The 25573-nt window shown below is 43.4% G+C and overlaps 2 protein-coding genes across 3 annotated transcripts in view; both read right to left on the bottom strand.

Moving 5' to 3' along the window:
- Nucleotides 1–8928, bottom strand: part of KIFC2 (kinesin family member C2) — a 44939-nt gene extending 36011 nt beyond the window's left edge. Inside the window, exon 1 of the mRNA XM_089518151.1 lies at nt 5390–8928. Within this exon, the coding sequence (XP_089374277.1) occupies nt 5390–5548 (159 nt within the window). The 5' untranslated portion in view covers nt 5549–8928. The remainder of the gene's footprint in view (nt 1–5389) is intronic.
- Nucleotides 8929–9033: 105 nt separating this feature from the next.
- Nucleotides 9034–24796, bottom strand: LOC149317752 (putative flap endonuclease 1 homolog). 2 transcript variants are annotated; one of them, XM_089518153.1, is made up of 11 exons: nt 24374–24796; nt 23196–23286; nt 22687–22789; nt 20566–20611; nt 19630–19712; nt 17605–17738; nt 16581–16641; nt 13725–13856; nt 13094–13245; nt 12000–12147; nt 9034–10324 (listed from the first exon to the last, which is right to left on the bottom strand). In XM_089518153.1, exons 1-11 carry the CDS (start codon nt 24453–24455, stop codon nt 10253–10255), a joined length of 1104 nt encoding a protein of 367 aa, XP_089374279.1. In that variant the 5' UTR covers nt 24456–24796; the 3' UTR covers nt 9034–10252. The 2 variants fall into 2 exon arrangements, with proteins under 2 accessions (XP_089374279.1, XP_089374280.1); XM_089518154.1 differs by lacking the exons at nt 16581–16641; nt 17605–17738.
- Nucleotides 24797–25573: the final 777 nt, after the last annotated feature.

The following is a 25573-nucleotide window of genomic DNA, read 5'->3' as shown; positions in this document are numbered from 1 at the left end:
TAAAGGGAGGGAACAGGAAGGATCCTTCTAAAGTTCTTTTTTCCTAGCAGCAAGCGACAAGACTCGCACCCAGAGCTCAGGGCACGTTTGTTTCTTGGAGGGGGAAAAGGACAGTATAGGTGGTGTTAGGCAATGCTTGAAGATACAATGCAAAGGTCAAAACAGGTTTTTTCCCTTGATTTCAACACAATGGACAAATGAAAGGAATAATTTAAGTGCAGATTCAGTCAAGGGTTTGTGGCACCACATTTGCTGTCCTTTTTCATTAAAATGCTTTGTTGGCTTGCAATGTTAAGTATTTGTCTTCCTCGGAGTTCTATAAATACAATGCAAGCCAACAAAGCATTTTAAGAAAGATAAGTTCAGCAGAAAAATACAGCTGAGTATATAAGAGCAGTTTGAGTGTTGGACTACGGCTCTGGAGATTGGGGTTAGATGTCTAGTTTGGCTGTGAAACCCATTAAGTGGCCCTGGACAAGTCACACTCTCTCAGCCGCAGGGGAAGGCAATGGCAAACGACCACTGAACAAATTTTACCAAGAAAGATTAGGGTTGCCATAAGTCGGAAACAACCTGAAGACACACAACAGCAACAAATATTTATTTATATACTCGACTCTAAGTCGACTTCATGTATAAGTTGAGGGCAGATTTTGGGGCCAAAATTAGGGATTTTGATATGACCCATGGATAAGTCAAGGGTAAAACTTAGGGGCATGAAATAAAGGAAAAGGAAAATGATGCCAAAAAACGTACGCAAAAAGGCCTAACTGTTTCTGCTCACAGTAAAGGTGGGGTGGATGAGAGAGCAGGGTTGGGTTAATGCTTCCACGGCAAATGATATTCTTGCCTTTCACAGAGGATGGTTCCTTTTGATATAAGCCTTAAAGGACAGTACTTACATTGACTCATAGGTAAGTCGGCTCTGTTTTGGGGGGGCAATTTTTTGACTAAAATTTCTAGACTTATACATGAGTATATATAGTAATAGACAAACACACACACGCTTGATCCTTCCCTTCGGAAGATGCCATGGCACAGCTTGTCTTAACAAGTGCAATTGGAAAGTTGCCGGCCAGCATCTCGTCTTGCAATATTGCAAATGCTCCATGCTCCCAGATTTTATGCCAATGTAGTCACTTGGCTCAGCAGCACCCAAGAAAGTATTGAGGCACACAGCCAAACACAGCCTGGCAAAGGAGGCTGGTATGAAGCCTTGTTAAAATGGCCAGGCACTTGCTTGTGTTGGGTTTCTTAGGAAATCGTGACTTTGCCCATGTGAGGCTGCACTCCAGTGCCACATATGCCACTTTCTTTTTCGACTGTGCCCATTCCCAGGCTGCTTCCCTTCCCCTCCTTTCCAACTGATAATTTTGACGCTTCACTTCCCTTTGCAATTAGGACCTTTATTCCTGGCACCAAAGAGCAACAGGCCTGGTGCCAGGACCACCAACCATCACACTTCTGCTCTTGAAACAGCCTGGGAAGCGTGCAAATGGAAGCAGTGCCTTCTCCCCCTCCATCTTTCTTTGCTGAGGCAGCAGAAACTTGGAAGACTGTTTTCTTTCTTAGATCCCATGATGCAAGGCTCAGCCGGGGGCAATGTTCAGCTTGCACATATTAAAGCAGCAGAATGCTGGCAAGTGCAAAATGAGCAATAGTGAATTCTCTTTCCGTCTTTCATATCTTATTTTTATGTGCCCACGCATAGACATACATGCGCATCATTTCCTTGTGGGAGGACCTTCAAACAGCTGTGGCTGCCCGGCCATCCTGATGGGGAAGATGCAGCTCTGTTTCCATGGCAACAGTGCCATGGAAACCCCATCACGAAACCTGTCTATCTGAATCCTGCTTCCTGATGATGGACGGAGCAGATGCATTTTTAGCCCTGTGGTCCATATCTGGAGAAAAGGAGGAGCTTGTGCTACACAGGTAACCATATCCTGGGGAATTCCTTCACAGCAGATGGCCTTTAATGCTCCTTCCAGCTCCAGGAGATACACATTACAATAGCAAGAATCTTTCAAATAAGATTCCTGATGACACCTAAAGATCCTAAAGAGCAAAGGTATACAACAGAGCACCAAAACTAGAATCCTCCAAGCCACTGCTTTCCCCATCACGATGTACGGATGTGGGAGCTGGACAGTGAAGAAAGTGGATGAGAAGAAAATGAATTCATTCAAAATCTGGTTCTGGGGAAAAGTGCTGAGGATACTGTGGATGGCCAAAAAGACAAACAAATGGGTCCTTGAGAACTCAAGCCTGAACTGTCCCTGGAAGCCAAGATGATCAAGTTGAGGCTGTCGTACTTTGGCCACATCATGAGAAGGCACGAATCACTAGAAAAGACCAAATGCTCGGAAAGGTGGAGGGATGCCAAAAGAGAGGAAGGCCCCATGCTAAATGGATGGACTATGAAGGAGGCCCTGGATATGGATTTGCAGGACCTAAGCAGAGCAATGGAGGACAGTCTCTTCCACAGGGTCGCCATGAGTCTGGTTGATTCAAGAGCAGTTAACAACAAAGGTGTCCTCTCTCTCCATCCCCCAGCTGTGCCTTTTTCCAAAATAGCTCTTAGATATTCCCCTCCAAGAGACAAAAATAGCCCTCTGCCCCCACATTCCCCAGGCTCCAGACTTGTCAATGCCGCTCACGCAGACCTGAATTCAGGCAGGGGAATGCCAACTTGGAGGACATGGCATCTGCACACCCACTCAGCCTCCTTCTAGAATAGACACACATAGACACAAACGCACACACACCACACACCACTTTGCCTGCCAGCTACAGTCGCCTGGCCTGGCCTTTGCAGAAACCCTGGATTGCTAGGAAGGGAAGGAGGGGGAGAGGCCTTTTCCTAGCTGGCCCACAGGGACAGGCAAGGGGCCATTAAAAACCCACAGACCTCTGCGTGAACTCTCTTGCGCACACAAACACACTGGCGCATGAGCGATGGCAAGAGCTGGCTCCTCTTCTCTGGGCAAAGTGGTATTCCTACCCAATTCGGGAAGCGGACCAAGAGAAAAGGCTATGACTAGAAATGTCAAAGATGTGACATTTCCAGCCTGCACCCCTTTTCCTGAAACTATCCACGTCCACCCACAACCTCTCCACTATGCATCACAAAACATATGTATAAATGCTCAGGGGGAGATCTCACGTCCCGTAATGTAGTCGCCAGCATAATTATTCTGTATTATACACACAGAGAAAATTTACTATGAGGTCTCGCTTTTGTCGGTAGAGTTCTGGCACCACAGCTCCCAGAATTCCATAGCACTGAACCATGGTAGCTAAAATGGGGTCACGCTTTGATAGCATTCAGTTTGGGGTCAAACATGATTGCTAGTCTATGCTGTTTTAACCTGCGTTGTTTATTTTATTGCTTCTAATTTAATATATGTATTAGTCTCCATTGTCCTTTGTAGAATGTATGCCACTTTATTTTATTTTAACTGATTGTAAATGACTTATTTACATTTATTTTAACGATTATCAAACTTTGATAGCATTCAATAGTAATAACTCTTACATTTCTATGCCACTTTATAGTGCAGAGCATTATTATTATTATTATTATTATTAGAGCGCTGTGAATTTATACAGCGTTGTACAGTTAATCAGTTAAAAGTAGAATAAAATAAAATAATCCTGCCTATGGCGTACAATATACAAAATCAGTTTAACATAATAAATATTAATACATATTAACATAATATGTTAATAAAACATAATAAAAAATTAGCAAGCAACAAATAAAAATAAACCTACGATGACAATCAAGTGAACTCTCTAAGTGGTTTGCGAAGCGTTAGCCAATGTGTTAGGAATGACTTGAAGGCACACAACAACAACAACAACAACAGCAGCAACCCGATATTGCCAGCCCTGACTGGCAGATATAGGAGATTCTAGGATACAGGGAAGGTTATCAATATCTTCCAGTTAAACAATCAATCAATCTATGATCTGCCGCCTCTCTGGGATGGTGATGGGGGTACCTTGCCCCACAGTCTTTGCAGCTGGGCTGCCCAGTCGGTTTGCATAAAACTGGAGAAACTGGGAAACAGGGAAGGATGGTGGGCATCCTCTCTTGGGCATCCGGCAGCAAAAAGTCTGAGGTCAACCCCAGTGCCATCCATCCATCCTTAGAGAGACCAGGTTAAGTGGACCTGGAGTTGCCAGTAAGGATTAAACCTGCCTGGGCACAGAGGGGCCTGCTTTGGACTGAATCAGACCCTTGGCGTTTCCAGACCCAGGAGTGCCCACTCTGGTTGGCAATGCTTCTACATTGCAGAAACAGTGGTTTGGGACCACTTTAAGTGCTGCAGGCAGCTCTATGGAATCTATGGAATCCTGGGATTTGTAGTTTTGCAAGGTCTTTTGCCTTTTCTGCCAAAGAGTGCTGGTCGTGCCTCGCCAAACTACAGATCCCAGGATTCCAAAAGATGGAGCCAGGGCCCTTAAAGCGATGTCAAACTGGATTATTTCTATAGTGTAGAAGCAGCCTAGGGTTGACTCTTTTAGATTATGGGTGCAGAAATAAAGCATTTATTATTATTATTATTATTATTATTATTATTATTATTATTAAGATGTATTTGCAAAGTGCAGTAGGTTTACACAGCGCTGTACATACAATCAATTAAAATTGTCGTGGCGCCAGAGGTCTCTGACAGAGAAGGCAAAACATCTCACAAAACCACAGTTCCCAGAATTCCATAGCCCTGAGCCATGGCAGCTAAAGTGGTGTCAAACTGGATTATTTCCATTGCAGAGACAATGCAGTTTGACATCATTTGAGCCCCATGCCATGGAATCCTGGGATTCGTAGTTTTACAAGGTCTGTTAGCTTTCTTACGCCAAAGAGTGGTGTCTAATGGTGCCTCCCAAAATGACAAATCCCAGCATTCTGTCAGATGGCAATGGCAATTGAAGTGGTGTCAAACTTGGAACTGAATCTGTACAGCAGAAACCATGCAATGGAGCAATGCTATGGGAATCCTGGGATTTGCAGTTCGTGGTGTCATTAGAGCTCTCTGTCCAGAGAAAGCTAAGCATCCCACCAAACTACAAATCCCAGGGCAGGCAGTTCAAGCGGTGCCAAAGTGCATCATTCCTGCAATGCAGAAGAGGCAGCCTATTTTAGGTCTGCCATCCAAGGACCCAGCCCTGCCTACCATCCAAAATCAAACGCGAGTGCCAAGGCTGGTGCAAGGTTGGCACAGACAGCAAGGTTGGCATCGATTTCCATCCAAATCGATGCCAACCTTGCAATCCCAGGGGGTCCAGGGGGATAACATGCCCACGCCTTGGATTCCCCATCTCCAAAAAGGATGCCCCTGATGCCCACCATCCCAAGATATCTCTGGTGCCACCTTACCCTGGGGCTGCTCCTGCTCCTGCTCCTGCTCCTGCCCCTGCTATCCAGATGTTTGGGGGGCACCCCACTGCCTTCCTCTTCCTCCTCTTCCTCCTTGCTGGCATCCTTCTTGAAGAGGGTATAGAAGATGTAGACCAGCAAGGAATAGAAGGCGTACATGGAGGGGAGCCTGGGCAGCCGAGGAGGCGATGCCAGTCTGCAGCAGACGGTGCCACCTCCCAGCTCCGGATCGTCTGCGCCTGTGCAGGGGCAGCCGCTCTCCTTCCCTCCCTTGCACCCCCTTTTTTTGCAGGGCCCCCAATGGAGGGGATCATTGGACCCCAAAAGCCAGCCTTATTGGGGCTAAAGGGGAGATGCCAGCCTGTGCCAAGCGCCCCTCGTCTGCATCCTTCATCCAGGAGATTGGGTACCACTCTGGATGGGTGGATGCATGCATGCATGCATAGATGGATGCATGGGTGGATGCATGGGTGCATGAATGGATGAATAGATCGATGCAGGGATGCAAGGATGGATGGATGCATCGATGCATGCAAGCATGGCACTTTAACTGCCCTGGCTCAATGCTATGCAATTCTGGGAATTGTACTTTTGTGAGACATTTAGCCCTCTATGTCAGAGAGCTCTGGTGCCACAGCAAACTACAGTTCCCAGAATTCCATAGCCCTGAACCATAGCAGCTAAAGTGGTGTCAGACTGATAGCACTGAGTCATGGAAATTGAAGTGGGGTCTAATTGCTTTATTCCTGCACCCATAATCTAAAGCAAATGGTCCCCAAACTGTGCCCTTTAAGAGATTCTGGACTTCAGCTCACAGAAGTCTCAGCCCTGTTGGCCAATAGTGTGGGATTCTGGGAGCTGAAGTCCAAAATCCCTTCAAGGGCACAGTCTGGGGACCACTGAGATTCTAAAGAGTCAAGCCTAGGATGCTTCTACACTATAGAAATAATCCAGTCTGACAGATTGAAAACCTCCAGGCACAAATGACAAACAATAAAAATAATGCTAATGGACTAAACCATTTAAGGGCTTTAGAAGATTAAGACAGTATCAAATTTTGCTAATTTGCATTCTGAATACATCAGTTAAGCCCCACCCCCAAAGGCTTTAATAAAAAAAACCCTATTTGAGGAGTTGGAAGGTGCAGCTACACTGTAGAAATAATGCACTTTGACACCGCTTTAACTGCCATGGCTCAATGCCATAGAATGCTGAAATATGGCACTAGAGCGCTCTGACAGAGAAGGCTCAATATCTCTAAATGGTGCTTTGATTGAGAGTTCCTGCATGGCAGAAGGAGGTTGGACTGGATCGGGGCCCTTGGGTTCTCTTCCAACTCTATGATCCTACGATCTCACAAAACTACAAATCCCAGGATTTTTGATGTTTGTCCTGGAAAACCTGGAAAATCCCAGACCAAAGGGATTAAAAAATGTTTTAGCCAACTAGCCTACTTGAAGTAGTAAATCCCGGGTTTCTCTTGTGTTGCAAATTAGATGCCGGGATACGAAAGACTGGGATATGGCAACCCTAGCTATGAGAGAAGGTAAATTGGGGAAGGGTGACACCATGCACTACTGGACCAAGTGACACCAACTCTAGCGACACCAGGGATGACGACAGTTTAGAACAACTACTACTAATACTGAAATTTATTTAGTTAGTTAATTGCATGCTGCCTTTCTCTCAGAAGGGACCAAGGTGGCTGAAATATGCAATAAACAATCTTCAGTGTCAAAATACGGGGGTTGTTGTTGGTGTTTGTTGACAAACCCCCCAATCGCGTCCCATATACTTTTGTCCTGGTTTTGTGGAAGAGAATTATGGCAACCCTGGGTTGGACGGGGGCTTCTTCCAACTCTAGGATTCTGGGTAATAATTTGGAAAAGAGCACTGCAGAGTTGTTTCTTTTTTTTGGAGGGGGGTTAGGAGCAAACTTCTGTGGTTCTCAAAAACGCTTTCAATTTGGACATAATGTCCCATGCCAAGAGCAATTCTGAACATAATAAAGGAGGAGGAGGAGACTCCAGTAAGTGCTTTGTAATGGCAATGTTTGCTTGCCCTGTTTGGGACAAAAAGAATCCTGCTCAGGGCCTCTTATTGATGCACACAAACTAAATGCTGGTTATATTACAACCGGCCTGCAGCTGGTAAGGCTCACTTTACAATTCATTCCTCCTTGGGAAAAGGGCCATACACAAAACTATATACACAGTGGGCCCTTGGTATCTGCTGGGCTTTGGTTCCAGGACCCTCGGTAGATACCAAAATCCATGGATGCTCAAGTTCCATTATATACAATGGGGTAGTAAAATGGCGTCCCTTATATAAAATGGCAAAGTCAGGGTTTGCTCCTTGAAATGTATATATTTTTAAAAAATATTTTCAATTGCACTTGAATCCACGGCTTAAAAAATCCATGGCTATGGAGGGCAGATTACTGGAATGTACTGGAAATATTACAGAGCCAGCGTGGCATACTGGTTTGAGCGTTGGACTACGACTCTGGAGATCAGGGTTCAATTCCCCTCTCGACCATGCAAACCCACTGACACTCTCTCAACCCCAGAAAACCCTGCCATAAGTCAGAAATGACTTGAAGGCACACAACAACAACAACAACAACAACAACAACAACAACTGGAAATATTATAGCCCATAATATTGGGGTGGCATAGGCTAAATATCTACACGCCGAGTTACATCTCAAAGTTGACAGGAACTTATTTTCTGCTGAACCAAAGACAGAACAGGGAACTAGTGGATTCAAACCACTATAGAATTAGTGCAGTTTGAGTCCATTTTGACTGCTGTGGCTCAATGCTCTGGAATTTTGGAATTTGTAGTTTGGTGCGATAGTTAGCTTTCTCTGTCAGAGCATTCAATACCAGCCAGGGGCTCAGGGTTGACTCAGCCTGGCAGCCTTTGGAGGTCGCTAAAATCTCATCCATAGTATCCATCGTTTTTTGTGGTTTTTTCAGGCTATGTGGCCATAGTTTGTTCCTGACATTCACCAGCATCTGTGGCTGGCATATTTTCTTCTAGAACATGGCCACATAGCCCAAAAGCACCATAATTAGCTTACACACTGAAAGCGGTATAGAAATGTACTTGCTATTGCTATTCTGGTACCACAATTACAAATCCCAGGATTCCATAGCATAGAGCCAAGACAAGTAATGTGATGTCAAACTGCATTAATTGTGTAATGGAGGTCTTTAAACAGGAGTGCATAGTAAAGGATTGGACCTTGGTTCCTTCCAACTTTAAGATTGTGTGATTCTAATTTAGCTATGCACCACTGAATCAAAACACCTAATGTGCAACCACATGCAATGTGGATTTATGCACAGTGCAGATCTATATGCCACAGAAGTGCATATGCAGCTTAACTCACAACCTCAAAGTGAATGCATCTGTTCTCCTTGGGGCATTACAATGTGCCACCAAACCAAGATACCAAATGTGCAACTGAATGCACAACCAAATGTGCATGGACATCCCTGCACACTGAACATCCATATGGGGTTCCCATAAGCTGACAGGTGACCTGAAGGCAAAGGCACACACACATACATCAGCTACTTATTAAATGAAGTAGTTAAGTATATTATGGATGTATCCACACTGCGGAAATAAAGTAGTTATTTCCATGACTCCTTTAATTTCCATGACTCAGTGCTATCAAATATAACAATTGCAGATTCACACATGTACACACTAGCTTTGGAAAATACAAAATCTGGTTACAATTTGGATTTGTCTCCAGTAAGGTAGAAAAATTAAGAGAAATTCTTATACAGACCAATGGTATGTCCTTGGGTAAGGCAACTTTCCTGCGTCCCTATATCAGGAACACAGAGTTCATGCTCAAGGATTCATTGCGAGTGTTGTACTAAGTGAAAATACCCCCCAAAATTCACACTGAGTAGTGTTAGTGATTGAAGGGAATGCTACACTCATAAACTAAGGGCCTTTCCACATTACACAGTTATAGCTGAATCATTCCACTTCAACTGTCGTTCTGTGCTTTCGAGACCTGGGAGTTGCAGTTGTTCTGCCTCACCAAACTGCAAATCCCAGGCTATCACAGCAAGTCCCCATGTCTGTTAGATGTGGAATCACAGGCTGCTGCCACACTACAGAATTAATGCAATTTGACATCGCTTTAACTGCCATGGCTCCATCCTATGGCATTCTGGGATTTGTACTTTGTTGTGCCACCAGAGTTCTCTGGCAGAGAAGGATAAACATCTCACAAAACTACAAACCCCAGAATTCCACAGCATGGAGCCCTGGCAGTTAAAGCAGTGTCAAACTGCATTAATTCTGCAGCGTAGATGCAGCCTATATAGTCCTGTTATTATACAGTGTGAAAGGACCCCAAAAGTCCCAGGGTGCATCTACACTGTAGAAATAGTGCAGTTTGACACCGCTTTAAGTGCATTAGCTCCATCCTATGGAATCCTGGGATTTACAAGGTCTTTAGTCTTCTCTGCCAAAGAGTGATGGTGCCTCACAAAACTACAAGTCTCATGATTCTGTAAGATGGAGCCATGCAGTTAAATACAGTTGGTATCAAAGTGCATTATTTCTACAGTGAAGATGCACCTCCAAACATAGAAATCTACTGTTATAGGCTCCTGATCCCAAATAGATCCCACTAGGATGGAGGGTTTGCTAAGATTCCCATAATGTGTTGCAGATCCCATCATTCTCTTGGCAAGCATCTCCATCTTGGTCCAGGAACATCGTCTTTGCAGGCTGCTCTTTTGGGACAGTGATTCGGCAGCTTCAGTGTCCAATGCCTTGTTGGCAGACAGAGGATGCAAGTCTAAAAATGAATACTCAAAGATGCTTTTCTCAAGTCCCAGTTGCAGTCTCTGGCTGGTCCTTGGGTTTTTGCTTCTTCCTGCAAGGCTGGCTGCTGAGACCCTGTAAAAATGAATGGCAAATCAGAATGAGGCATGTGCCATCCAGTTCAGCTTTTCTTCAAAACTTCCTATAGGAATGGAGAAAGCACAAAATGAAATCATTATTTAAAAGTCTGGGGAAGCTACTTTCTTGGGGTGCATCTTCTACACTGTTGAAATAATGCAGTTTGACGCCGCTTTATATGCCTTGCTCCATCCTAGAGAATTCTGGGATTTGTCTCCCTCTTTGACAGAGAAAACAAAAGAACTTGCAAAACTATAAATCTATCTGCAAAAAGAAAGTTTAGGAGCATGTTTCCACCATCTGCTTTGTTCCATCAACTAAATAGCTGTGATGCTTCCTCTGCTGTAGGTCACTTGTTGCATCCGTTTGTCACCAGTCAAACTTATCCTATAGCAGTGATGAGCTTTCAGTATTATGTGAAGATTTGGGGAGGGCTGAATGGCAGCTTCATCCAGCTGAGAGCAGGCCCCCAATCCTTATTCAAATGTAGAGAGATCTTGTAGCACCATTGAGACTAACTGAAAGAAACAAGTTGGCAGCATGAGCTTTTGTTGACTAAAGTCTACTTCCTGCATATGCATCTGAGGAAGTAGACTGAAGTCTATGAAAGCTCATGCTGCCAACTTCTTTCTTTCAGTGAGTCTCAAAGGTGCTACAAGATCTCTCTACATCCTGATTCTGCAGACTAACATGGCTATATCTTTGAATTCTACCCTTATTCTAGTGTTAGTTGTTATCATTAAAGCCCTAGATGATTTGGGTCCAGATTACCTATAGAACTGCCTTCTCCTGTACAATCCATCCTGTACACTCTGGTCCTTGGGGGACATCTACTTCAGGCAGCCAAAACTAGACTATTACCTGGAGGATGTTTTCTTCAGCCGCCCTTGGATTGTGGAATGACCTGCCAGAGCAGATTCATCAGCTGGATAAAGATATCTGAGGTTGCATCTGCACTGCAGAAATAATGCCATTTGACAACACTTTAACTTCTATGGCTCAATGCTTTAGGATCCTGGGATTTGTAGTTTTGGGAGATATTTAGCCTTCTCTGTCAGAGCTCAGGTACCGCAACAGATCCCAGGATTCCATAGCACTGAGCCATGGAAGTTAGAGTGCTGTCAAACTGCATTATATTCCTCCTTATATAATCATATCAGGGTGGATTTTATATGGTGTGCATGTTTTAGTTTATGTTTTTTAACATCTGTGTATTTTTATGTAAATTCATGCTGTTTTCAGATTATTTTAACTGTTTTACATTTTTATTGTAAAGTTTTTAAAATGTTTTTTTTCTCTGTGAGCCGCCTGGGGTCCCTTTTCTGGGAGAAAGGCAGCATACAAATGAAAATGACGATGATGAAAATGGTGCAAATGCAGCCCGAGTTTAAAACAGCACTAAACCCCGGTCTCTTCTTGCAGGCCTACCAAGTGATTTTTAAACTATTAATTTTAATGAATGGACTGATTGTTTTTCATCTGTATGGTTTTATATGTTGTGTGCCCTATTTGTTGTTGTTCCCCACCTTGATACATAGGGAGAGGCAGGTAAGAAATTATCATTATCATCATCAACATCATCATAATTTAGTTTTAGTACTAGTATTATTTCCTGCTCTTTCCCTGTTTTTTTTTTGCTTAACTGGCTGCAACAGTTTCTCCCTCCTCTCACCTCGCTCTGATGTTTCTTGATCCGGAAGAACTCTCCTATCTTCTGCTGCCTTGGGCTGCCTTCCGTCAAGGAGCCCATCAACTGGGGTTGAATCTGCTTCAGGCGGCTCTCCCGCCACTTTTCCATTCGACGACAAACTCGGCTCTCGCTGTGAAATGCAGACTCTGTTTATTGCTGAGGCCTAACTAGATACCATGGCAAATGGAGGCAGAAAGGGCTAGGACACTGGTTGGAAACATTACCTTCTTTGGACTACAATTTCCAATTAGCACTGGGATGCTGGGAGTTGTAGTCCAAAACAGACTAACTTCTTCTGAGCTCTGCCCAGACCGCCTAGTCCAGGCAGCATCCCCAAGTAGAGCAGACAGACTGCAAAAAAAGTTTCCTTTGCTCCTCCAATCTAAAGCACCTTGGAGGCCAAACACACCCCTCTCTTAGGCAAAGCATACAATATAAAGAAGAAAGGCCTTGCTGGATCTAGTTCAGGGGTTGGTGATAGCCAGGAGTTGGAAGAGTGAACTATTGGAGGGTGGTAGAGTCTCCTTCTTTGGAGGTTTTTAAAGAGGCTAGATAACCATCTGTCACTGGGAGAGCTTGGGTTGTGTCTTCCTGCATGGCAGGAGGGGTTGGATGGGATGGACTTTGACACCTCTTCCAACTTTTCCAAACCATAGAAATTAAGAGTTGGAAGAGATCACAAGGGCTATTCAATCCATCCCCATTCTCCCGTGCAAGAAGATCCTGCTATTGTTTAGGTGGAATTTCTTTTCCTATAGCTTGCATCCATTGTTCCAGGTCCTATTCTCTGGAGCTGCAGAAAACAAGCTTGCTGCATTTCCAATATAACATCCTTTCAAATATTAAACATGGCTATTGTGTCGCCCCTTAACCTCCTCTTTTCCAGGTTAAACATAGCCAGCTCCCTAAGCTCTCCTTATAGGGCCTTCCACCATTCTGGTCACCCTCCTCTGGACATGCTCCAGCTTCTCAACATCCTTCTTGAACTATGGTGCCCAGAACTGGACACAATATTCCAGGTGAGGTCTGACCAGGCACACACCAGGCATCCTGCCTAAACCACCACCAGCACTTACTTCATGTGCTTCTCCCGAGCAAGGAACTGCACCAGCTTCTTCTCATCCGGCTCCCTCCATTCCAGAACCACCTGGCTCATCTGAGCCACCTCAGGCTGCAGAAAGAGCCGCCGGGTCTCTTCCAGGGGCCAGTTGTCAGGCAATGGGTGTTTCTGCAAAAAGTAGAAAGTGTCATTCATTCATTTAATATCCCATCTTTTTCCTAGCAGGAGATCCCTGGCTTGGACATGAACCACCAGACAAGGTATGTCCTTCACCCTCCACCTTGGGCCCAGAGGCTTCTGTAGGATGGAGCCATAAAGGTTCAAGTGGCTTCAAAGAGCCATAATTGTGCCATGTGACGTTGAAATTCAAACCTTCACTTGCAGCCATGCCCTTCTAACACAGCTCCTGCCTCCCTAGTGGAGACCATGGGAATGGGTTGCGGAGGCACAGTTTGAAAGATAAGAGAAAACAGGTACCTTTGTTCAGCTTGATGGATTCTCAGTATGTTTGGGATTAAAGTTAAAAGGGCTCCATCCCGTATCCATCCTGGCAAACCTATAGACAGTCCTTCTTTACAGCTGCCCACATTACCAGCTCTCAGCACATCACCCAGGTTTATGAAGAACTGAAGACGCAACACACATACCTGGCGACAGGTGTGCTGCACCACCTGCTCGATGCTCCCATGTTGCTGGAGCAGCTTCAGGGCCTTTTTGGGGCCAAATCCTCGGATCTTTTCACAGTAATCACAGCCCAGCAGGATGCAGAGGTCCACAAACTAGATCAATGGCAATGAAAAGAAAGGAGAATGGGTCATGATGTCAAGGAGCAAAATTAACAATTATCCCCAGCCTGGATTCTACTGTGCCAAACCTCCTCCACTCCCCATTTCTGGAAATCCATCAACCACTTGTTAAGCAAGTCTTTTCCCAAACCAGCATCCCTCCAGATGGCTCAGACTGCATGCCCCCAGCAGAAGACCAAGTTAAACTGAGGCTGTGTCTACACTGTAGAAAAATTGTAGTTTGACACCACTTTAAGTACTGTAGCTCCATCCTATGGAATCCTAGGATTTGTCATTTTAAATGTCTTTATTCTTCTCTGCCAAAGGGTACTATTGCCTCAGAAAACTACAAATCCCAAGATTCTGTATGATGGCACCATGGAAGTTAAAGTGGCATCAAATTGCATTATTTCTAAAGTGTAGGTGTAGAAACTGCAGATATCAGAAGATGCAAAACTGAAGATATATATATAACAACATCATGTACATCTTTGGGTGCATCTACATTTTCCTCTAGAGTTCCTCACAAAATGGTGACAGGAAGTAACACTGAAGAGGGTGAAAGAAAGTCAATAAAATTAATTTCTAGAGGTAGCCAATCTATATAGTCAATATGTTAATTGTTAGAAGGCCTGGACATGAAATAAGGACAAAAAACTGTTTCTGAGATAGATAACTGAGGAGGTCAAAGCGACATCTTTATGGCCTCTTCATTACATCTCTGGCGCCTGAATGTCAGCATTAAGCCAGAATAAGGAATGTTTAAATTAATGCCAGGCTGAAACAGTGAGTTAAAACAGTCCAGGTAAAGGGGATTGATGGGTACCAACATGGGGTTCAAATTGTATACTTTTCTGTAACCAATGAGTGAACATAATATACCTATGTTTAAATCCTATATACCAATCAAGATGTAGCTCAAGAGTTCTTTGTCTGAATCCCTATAAAAGGGAATTCCACCTGTTGATCTGGGCTTGAGGCTTTGGAAATTATTCCTCTGAAGCACGCCGGCTAATAAAACTTGCTGATTTCTTGCAAATTTCTGGGGTCTCCCTGACTGTTTCCTGGGATATCTGCAATAACACAAGTCACACCTTTATCTCTGTATCAATTTAATTGGCTTTTATTTGTTCATTGCCTTTGGAGCCCTTACAGGCTGGCAGGCAATACAGAAAAATAAGTCATTTTGTGTTTCCATATCCTAAATGTCTTTACATGTACACAGTTCCATGTAGTTAGAGAGAAAAATCTGGTAAGATGTAATGATGCTTTTGAAGAAAATGTTAAAAGAATTTGAACCATTTAAATTTTTAAATGTTTTTAAAAATTAAAATGTAAAACCTGGGGTCTCTCCTTTCTCCTCCTACTCAGCCTTGCCCCACTCACACCATCTCTTCGGCATTTTAAAGGGATGCAGGTGAATGCCACGGCCCCTTTCTGCCAAAAGGCATATGTTTGGGTGGTGTAGTGGTGTCACCCCAACTTAGGGTGTCACCTAGTGTAGCCCACACACCCCTTTGTGATGCCCTGGCTGGCTGAGTGGCACAAAGAGTGTGCACCCTTTCCTTCCTGATCAGCAACTCCACCAGACCCAGGAAAGGCTGTTTCCTATTTTAAAATGTTTTTTATTATTTAAAGAAACATATAAAAGTTATTCCCATACAAAAAAGAAAAAAAGACAAGAACAGGGAAATAAAGAAAGAGAGGAATAATAGACTACAGATATGTTATATGATATATAGTATATGTTATATGATATGAGATAAAGGTAATAAGAAAACACAGAGGGAAACAATTTATACAATATTTATTTATAATTAACATAGGACATAGAACATAGTTTATGTATTCTAAAAAGAAAGCACCAAGTTTATTAATGACTTAATACATCCTCACTGTCATGCCTCATGACTAGTTGCTAAAATGAGGCACTCTGAACCAGAGGCTGGATCTACACTGAAGAAATAATGCAGTTTGATACCATTTTAACTCCCAATGCTATGGAACTGGTTCAATGCTATGGAATTGTGGAATTTATAGTTCTGTGAGATATTTAGCCTTCAATGTCAGAGAACTGCAGTGCCTATTAACAATTATTGGTAACTATGAACCTTTATAGAAATAGCAAACTTATACGCCTGTTCTAGAGGAAGTGAAGTAAGAATATATCTACATGTTGTCTCTTTTGTGTTTGTTTGCACATTGGTGTGTTTCTTTCTTTTTTTTTAATGCTCTGTAATATATTTTTTCTTTTTTGTATGTGAAAAGCTGTTTCCTAAGGAGGAGTGGTATTAAAAATCATCCACATTGTGTGTCATATATACTTGGCATGCCATTGTGCAAACCAAAATGGAGGCACTATGGACTTACTGCATGAGGAGATAATGGCTCAAAGGAGGAAGAGGTGTAGAGGGGGCAAGATCTGTTTAATGTCCCCACGTTGGTGGGTTGGCAAGAACGAAAAGGAGCCATAGCTGGAAAGGGTCAGAGGAGGGGATAGACGGAAGTGCTAGAGCCAACAGAGTTTTAATGGGTCCTGTTCTCTCTTGCCAGTCTGAACTCACAGAGTCTTCCCTTTGTTCATCCTTTTAGCTGTGATAGTGGGGAGAGTAAGTGGAGCTCAAGAATACTCAGAAACATAAATTCATCACAACCACCAACACCAACCCTCCCCCCCCCAACACACACACACAACCCACTGCTTCCACCTGCCCTCACCTGCTCATGCGTCAGGTTCAGCTTTTGCAGAACTACAGGTAAGGAGATTTCTTCCAGGTCACTAGGGGGGAAAAGCCAGAACAAATCAGGCTCCAAACACGGTGCTCTCCCCAAATGCACTGAGCCTTAACACATCCTCACTGTCATGCCTCAGGACTAGTTGCTAAAATGAGGCACTCTGAACCAGAGGCTGGATCTGCACTGAAGAAATAATGCAGTTTGATACCATTTTAACTCCCAATGCTATGGAACTGGTTCAATGCTATGGAGTTGTGGAACTTGTAGTTCTGTGAGATATTTAGCCTTCAATGTCAGAGAATTGCAGTGCCACAGCAAGCTTAAAATCCCAAGATTCCATAGCATGAAACCATGACAATTAAAGCAGTGTTAAACTGAATTATTTCTGCAATGCAGACGCATCCTTAGACTTTCTTTGAAACTATAAATACTATTTCCCTGAACTTGAAAAGTATACTTACATGGGACTTCTGGCACATTTTCCTCACATTTTCCCAGTCCTGCTTTGTCCTCAAAACTCTTTCCTTTTATCTCACAGATCTGTGGGGAGCAGAATTTGGCAGGGACTGTCCCTGGAGACCCTCTTTTGTAGCTGTCCCAGTTTCTCTCTCTTTCTCCCACATTCCCTTTTTGTCCTCAGCTTACTTCAATTGCTGCAAACTGAGTTCAAAGAGCAAAAGTAGTTTCCACTCCATTAACTCAGTAGAAGGAGAACAGAGGAGGAGATGGTAAATCTTATCCTCCCCTCGAGGCAAAAGCAAACTGCTGCAGCTTCCCCTGGCTTTTGTGTTTTAAACTTTAATTCATAACTTTTGCCCTCCTGACCACTCTCTGATGTTTCTCCACATGTGTCCCTGTTTTCAAATGTAAAATATGGAGGGTATGGCAGAGGTGTTGTAGACATTCAGCTGCGAGTGAAAAACCCTCTGCACATGCCCAGAGATGCCATTATTTCTGTTCATGATCCTGAGTGGAAAAGGCCAGGTATTAATGCTCCTGTGCTTACCCATTTTTGGCATTAAGGTGGCGGAGGAGACGTCCGCTCCCAAAGGGCAGGGCATCCATGTCTTCAGTGGCTGTGCAAGATGCAAGCCCAGACTTCACCAGAGCAGCACAGGTAGCTTCTGCCTCTGCTGGAGCCTGAGGGAGCGAGAAAAGCCCAGTGCATTCTAAATACAGAAATATACATTCTCCAGTTGATTGATTTTGTGTCCCATCTTTCTCCTAAGGTTAAAATATCATATAATTTTAAATATCTTTCAAAAACAGGTGGGAAACAAGGGGTAGAGGAGGCAAATTGCAATTGTCTTCCCTGTATTTTGACATAAAGGAGACACACACTGCTCAGGCGCCTGCTTTATTGGTAAAGATGAGTGCATTTCCTCTCAATAAGAGTTCTGCCCTCCATATGAAATTTTCCTTCTGTCTCCAATTTTCTAGCATTGCAATTATTTAAAAACTGCAGTTGGACATTCAGAAATACAGTTTAGTTGTCCAAATAAAAGAGACAGGCAGAGTAATCGAGGATAAGTGAGCATAGCAAATAGAAGAGTTATAAATGTAAATGATTTTCAGTATCTCACTCTCTGCTATGCTAGACAACTGAGGATTGCAGGAAAAAATTATTTGGAGAGGCTGGCTTTCACTGTTGTTGCTAACTGCCTTCCACTCTACCAATTATTGTCTTTTTCTGTTCTTCTGAATCTGTTCTTCTCATGATATGGCCAAAATATGACCACTTCACTTTAGTCATCTTAGCATCTAGGGAGACTTTGGGGTTTGATTTGCTCCAGGACCCATTCATTTGTCTTTTTAGCAGTTCATCGTATCTGCAGAACTCTTCTCCAGAACCACATCTCAAAACAAGTTGATTTTCTTCCTATCTGCTCTCTTCACTGTCCAGCTTTCATAACTGTACACAGACATAGGAAATGTGATGGCATGGACAATCCCAAATTTAGTATTCAATTATCTATATTTACATTTCAGGGTCTTGTCTAGTTCCTACATAGTTGCCCTTCCAAGTCCTAGTCTTCTGATTTCTTGACAGCAGTAGTCATTCTCATTAATTAATGAGCCAAGGTATGGAAAATATTGAATTATTTAATTTTCATTATGGGGGGAGTGTGCCCTCATTTTGCTCGCCTCATAGCCACACCCCGGGTCAGTGCAAGGTAGATAAATCATACCAGAAAGAAAGAAAGAAAGAAAGGTGCATATTTAAGCACCTCAAGCAGGGCAAAGAATTCCACATTTCTCAGCATAGAATCTGTGCTTCTTTGGTGCAGAATTCTGACCTTTTCAGCAAGGAGACATGGGCTTTTACAAAAACCACCACTCTTTAAGGGTTCTAGGCTACAAGAAAGGGTTGCCACCAGATCCACATGTTTCCAGTGATGGAAGCTAGGGAGGCTAGGTCCTATCCCTATGCTCATGGGGTGGTGAATCCATTATAAATTTTGCTCAAAATTGTAAAGACATCATCCAAGTTATAGTTTTTTGTGGGTTTTTCAGGCTATGAGGCTATGTTCTAGAAGAGTTTATTCCTGGCATTTTTCCAGCATCTGTGGCCGGCATCTTCACAGCATGGAAGAGAGTGGAGTATATATAATGTTGGTTGAGAGGAAGTAATACCCCACTCTCTTCCATGCCAACATTTTCTAAAGATGCCAGCCACAGCTGCTGGCGAAACATCAGGAACAAACTCTTCCAGAACACGGCCTCATAGCCCAAAAAATCCACAAAAAACTATGGATGCCGGCCATGAAAGCCTTCAACTTCGCACCATCCAAGTTGCTAGACCCCTTTGGAGGGAATAAAGTTCATCATCACAAAGAGTTTTGTTAAAGTTCAGACCTAAACCCAGAATGGCTTCACCCCCACCAAAAAAAGAAGAAGGAAGAGGAGGAGGAGGAGGAGGAGGAGGAGGAGGAGGAAACTCAAGGGACACTGCACCCCACCATAGGCCCAAAAAATATCTTTGACCCACCCTTCTTTGGCAGTGATAAGACACACACCCCGCATTTGTTACCTGCACATAAGGAACTCCCAGGCAGCTCAACAGAGTCTCAGAGTCTTGTTTTCGGAGCCGTTCTGGTAGGTCACTTGTAGAATCTGGTGGGGAGGGAACAAATTTAAGATACAGTTTTTATTGTCTCAAGTTGCATACAAAGAGTATAAAGAAAGAAAGGAACATCACAAATATGGGATGACATGACAGCAGTACATGTGAAAAGGATCTAGTCGACTTTGTGGGAGAGCACAAGCTGAACATGAGCCAGCAGAGTGATGCAGCATCTAAAAAGCCAATGGAATTCTAGGCTGCATCAACAGGAGCCTAGTGTCTAGATCAGGGGAAGTAGTAGCATCACTCTATTTTGCTTTGGTCAGACCTCACCTGGAATATTGTGTCCAGTTCTCCTCTGATAACCATCTTTAAATATTAAAATGGCTGTCCTGTACAGTAGGTTCTTGGTATCCGATGGGGTATGATTCCAGGACACTGAGTGGATATCAAAATCTATGGGTGCTCAAGGCCCAATAAATACACTGGTGTACTAAAATAGTGTCCCTTATATAAAATGGTAAAATCAAGATTTCCCTTTTGGAATTTATATATTTTTAAAATATTTTCAAGGTATAGATGATTGATGGAATCCATGGATACAGAGGGCCGACTGCGTAAGGTGGAATGAGCTTGTTTTCTACTACTGCAGAGGACAAAAACCAAAGCCACAGATTCAAATGATGAGAAAGCAGATTCCAACAGAACGTTGGGAAGAGCTTCCTCAAAAGTGGGACAGACTGCTTTGGAGGATAGCAAATTCTCCTTTGTTGGATAGAGTTTGCTGGATTGCTTTAGCCATTGATTCCTGATCTGGCAGGGAGCTAGACAAGATGAACCTTCAGAGATTTTCCAATTTTATGATTCTAAACTGTGATGGGATAGAGTTCAGCACATCCTTACCTTCAGCTTCCTTTGTGATTCCAGTAACCGCAGCCCGCTTGGCCAACTGTAGGAGGAAAAATCAAAGTTCACAAAACTTCATCTCCCAAGTTCTCATTCCATCATATTCCCCAGTCACAAGGGTGCCGATCCACACACACAGCCACTCTTATTCCTCTGCTGGCTGCCTGATTTTGCCACTTCCCAGCCTGGTTATAGCCAATACAGCTGAGGCCCAAGCTATTTGAAGGACGGTTTTCTCCCTAATGAACCTGTCCATGTTTTGAGACTTTGAACCTTTCCTTCCTGCTCTCTATCCCACTACCTTCATAGGTACACCTGTATGCGGGAGACAGGGCCTTCCCAGTAGCAGCCCTCAGGGCTCAGGATTGTCGTTCTCAAAGAGGCTAGACCGGCACTCACCTTTATTTATTCATGTATTTATTTAATTTATATGCTGCCCTTCTCCCAGAGTTGGACCCAAAGTGGCTTCCAAAAAGAATCAGTTTTTTTAAAAAAATATTATCATCTGTATGCCACCTTTCTCATTGAGACATTGAGAAACTGGAGCGTGTCCAAAGGAGGGCGACAAAAATGGTGAAGGGTCTGGAAACCATGCCCTATGAGGAACGACTTAGGGAGCTGGGGATGTTTAGCCTGGAGAAAAGAAGGTTAAGAGGTGATATGATAGCCCTGTTTAAATATTTGAAAGGATGTCATATTGAAGAGGGAGCAAGCTTGGTCTCTGCTGCTCCAGAGAACAGGACCCGGAACAATGGATGCAAGCTACAGGAAAAGAGATTCCACCTGAACATTAGGAGGAACTTCCTGACAGTAAGGGCTGTTCGACAGTGGAATGCACTCCCTCGGAAGGTGATAGAGTCTCCTTCCTTGGAGGTCTTTAAACAGAGGCTGGATGGCCATCTGTCAGGGATGCTTTGATTTGGATTTCCTGCATGGCAGAATGGGGTTGGACTGGATGGCCCTAATGGTCTCTTCCAACTCTATGATTCTATGATTCTATGATTCTCCCAGAAGGGACCCAAGGGGCTCACAAGTAAAAAGCATTTCAAAAAACACTGCAATAAAAACATAACATCATCTAAAAACCATTTAAAACTACATAAAAATAGACTATTTTAATTCTTTTTTTAAAGTGTGGATTTAATGTGTTTATGAGCCGCCGTGGCTCCCAACTTGGGAGAAAGGCAGGATAATAAATAAATAAATAAAATATACAAAATACAAAAATATTCAAACTTAATAGAATTTTTAAATGATTTAAAATCCCCACATTAAACAATATAAAATCATTTAAAACCAAGCATTAGTTTAAAAATAAATAAATAAAACATGTACCTAATTTGTGCTTACCTATTAAGCACCTACTTAAAGAAAAATGTACAAAAGGCCCTTGGTATCTGCTGGGGTTTGGTTTCAGTGCCCACCATAGATACCAAAATCCATGGATGCTCAAGTCCCATTAAATACAATGGCAGAGTAAAATGGCATCCCTTCTATAAAATGACAAAGTCAAGGTTTGCTTTCTGGAATGTTTATATTTTCTGAATACAGTATTTTCAAGGCATGGATGGTTGAATCTGTGGATACAGAACCCATGGATACAAAGGGCTGATTGTATTTGGTTGCAACTACATTGCAGAAATAATGCAGTTTAACTGCCATGGCTCCATCCTACAGAGTCCTGGGATTTGTGGTTTGGTGAGACACCAACACCCTTTAGCAGAGAAGGCTGAAGACCTTGTAAAACTACACATCCTAGGATTCCATAGGATGGAGCCATGGCAGTTAATGGTGTCAAAGTCCATTATTCCTACAGTGTAGATGCCAGAGAAAGCAAAGCAGGGAGGTGGCCAAACTAGCCTCCTCCTCACTATCTTTCCATTATTAAATATTTATTTGATTTACATGCTGCCTATCTCCTCATGCAGGATCCAAGGTAGTTTGTCTATCGTAAGCCATCTTGAGTCCCAAACTGGAGGAAAGGCAAGATATAAATAAATGTGATCATCCTCATCTTTATCCTTCCTCTCTCATTGCAATAACAGGACCCAAGATCTTCTGGGTTCCTTCTCCTGCCCTATTTCTCTGGGCACCCAAAGGATTCTCTCACTTACGCACCACCGTCTGTTTCAGGTCCGGAGGTTTTCCATCAAACACAAACACGGGCTTGATGCCATTTTCCAGGAGATACAACGTCCGGTAAAACAGCCCCTGCAAGGGACTGAGAAGAGAAAAACTGACATTAATTTTATTCTCATAGGAAAGAGTTCCTTTCTTTCTTTCTTTCTTTCTTTCTTTGTGCATTCATTTATTCATTCAATATTCTGCCTTTCTCCCAGCATGGGATTCAAGGCCACTCACAACCATTTAAAAACAGAATCCAACTAGGGATAATAACAACTATTATTATTATTATTATTATTATTTTCACTCCAGGACTCCCAGGATTCTGCAGGTCAGACTCATGGCAGTTAAAGTGGAATAATAGTGCTATAATTCCATAGTGCAGATGGGCCCCAGGTGAGTTTGGGGAAAAAGGGAATCTGAGTGACGCTGGAGCTCACCTGCTTCAAGCAAAAGAGAGAGAAAGAAAACTGTCACCTTCCCTCCACTTTGCAGCTGCTCACCTGATATTTTGTCCGTGGCGGTTGACAATCTTGGGCATCGCTGTGCGGAACTGGTAAATGGCCACAGAGGCATCCAAAGCCACCACCTGGCCTGAGACAAGCAAATGGAAGAAGTGTTAATTGTTATTATCATTATCTGTTATTATGTTCATTTATAGTCATCCCTCCATATTTGCAGTTTTGACTTTTGCAGATCTGATTATTTGCAGGTTTGATTAATATGTTCTCTTTAGGAATTTCTAGATTCTCCAGCACAACTCTATGGTCAACAGCTGCCAAATTCTCAATCAAAGCATATCCGACAGCTGGCCACCCAGCCTCTGTTTAAAGACCTCCAAGACTCTATCACCCTCCAAGGGAGTGTCTTCCACGGTTGAACAGCCCTGACTGTCAGAATGTTCCTCCTAATGTTCAGATGGAATCTCTTTTCTTGGCGCTTGCATCCATTGCTCCATTGTGTCCTGTTCTGGAGCAGCAGAAAACAAGCTTGCTCCCTTTCAAATACAAATAGGGCAATCATACCACCTCATACTTATCTCTCCAGCTCCCTAAGGCATTACTCACAGGACTTCATGGTTTCCAGACCCTTCACCATTTTTGTCACCCTCCTTTGGACACATGGCTCCAGTTTCTCAATGTCCTTTTTGAATTGTGGTGCCCAGAACTGGACACAATATTCCAGGTGGGGCCTGACCAAAGCAGAATACAGTGGCACTATTACTTCTCTTGATCTAGACACTATACTTCTATTGATGCAGCCTAAAATAGCATTGGCCTTTTTAGCTGCCGCATCACACTGTTCACTCATGTTCAACTTGTGGTCTACTTGGACTCCTAGATCCCTTTCGCACGTAGTTTCATTCAGCCAGGTGTCACCCATCCTATATCTGTGCATTTTATTTTTCTGCCTTAAGTGCAATACCTTACATTTCTCTGTGTTGAATTTCATTTTGTTAGCTTTGGCCCAGCTTTCTAGTCTATTCAGGTCCTTTTGAATCTTGATCCTGTCCTCTGGGGTATTAGCTATTCCCCCTAATGTTGTGTCATCTGCACATTTGATGAGCATGCCCTCTATTCCTTCATCCAAGTCATTGATGAAGCTGTTGATGCCCGTGGGTCCTCTCAGGCTGTCTCCGGCTGCGGTCCGCCCCCCGCCCCCCAATTGACGCCACTCTCACCCCGAAACTGCTCCAGCGAAACAGTGCGGACGGCCTCCGGCGCTTCTTCCTTGATCAGCTCGGCCAGCTTGGCGATGCCCATGGCCGGAGGGTCCGGAGGAGGAAGGGAGGCTGGCCGGTGGGTGCCCAGCTTCCCTTCCCCGCAGCAAGAGTGCCTCTGAGCAAGTGCAGAGTGCGCAGCAACCACCAGCTCACACCCCTTTCATGGGGATGGCTGCTGCGGTGCGCCTTCAAACCTCTTCCGACTCACGGAGACCCTGCTGCCATGGGATGTCCTTGGGAAGGAGAGAGCTTTGCCTTTGAGGCTGAGAGAGTGTGACTCGCCCAAGGTCCCCCGGTGGGTTCCCATGGCGGAACTGGGATCGTCTCTCCTCTTTCGCTTCTCTAGTCGGCCCTATTCATTGGTTACTCTCTATGGCCCTCTATGTGTGACCGCTCTAGCCTCCGCATCTTCCGCTTCGCTTTTAAATCTCTATGGTTCTCTCTTACCGCTCTAGCCTCTATGTGGACCTTAGTCTCTATGGTTCGATGCTCCCTTCCTTCCGGTTGCGTTTCTAGGGTAGCTACCGCTCTAGTCTCTCAGGGCCCTTAGTCTCTATGGTTCAGTATTGCCGCTCTACACTCCTTTGGGTTGAGTCTCTATAGTATTAATAATAGCCTCTATAATAATAGTAATAGTAATAATAATATATAAATAAAACATCATCATTATTGTTATACAGACTATTATTACTATATTATTACATATTATATTATTGTATATATGTTAATATATATAATATATAATAATGTAATATATAATAATCTCTCTCTCTGGTTTTACTTCGCGAACGAAGATTCAGGAAGGATAACAATATAATAGTAATAATAGTCTCTGTAGTACATCATAATAATAATGCTTTATTTGTATCCCGCCTCTCCAGAGGGATAGAGGCGGGTTACAACAATAAAAAGAACATAAATACACACGTAAATAAAATTACATCATCCCTATTATCCCCTCCCTTTACACTAAATCCCAACATTATAAAATGCGGTTAAAATCACTTTAAAATTAAGACATCTTGGGGCGATCCATATCAGTAGAACTAGGATGACCAATCAGGGAAGGCCTGATGTTACCGCTCTAGTCTCCATCTGAGCTGTAGTCTATGGTTCAGTGTTGCCGCTCTACCTTCCTTCGCCTTGTGTCTCTATGGT

This window comes from Sceloporus occidentalis, unplaced genomic scaffold (genome assembly GCF_023333645.1).
Source record: "Sceloporus occidentalis isolate IW3139 unplaced genomic scaffold, rSceOcc1.0.p SCAF_3, whole genome shotgun sequence".
Taxonomy (NCBI): Eukaryota; Metazoa; Chordata; class Lepidosauria; order Squamata; family Phrynosomatidae; genus Sceloporus; species Sceloporus occidentalis.
The sequence above is the reverse complement of the archived record's forward strand: the minus strand, read 5'-3'. Positions and strand labels throughout refer to the sequence as shown.

Coding starts and splice junctions, on each gene's coding strand:
- LOC149317752 (XM_089518153.1), bottom strand. CDS start 24,455: ATGGGCATCGCCAAGCTGGCCGAGCTGATCAAGGAAGAAGCGCCGGAG. Junction 20,612..22,686: donor CGGACCTGAAACAGACGGTG/GTGCGTAAGTGA, acceptor TTCCTCCTACAG/TTGGCCAAGCGGGCTGCGGT. Junction 19,713..20,565: donor AATCACAAAGGAAGCTGAAG/GTAAGGATGTGC, acceptor CCTCCCCACCAG/ATTCTACAAGTGACCTACCA.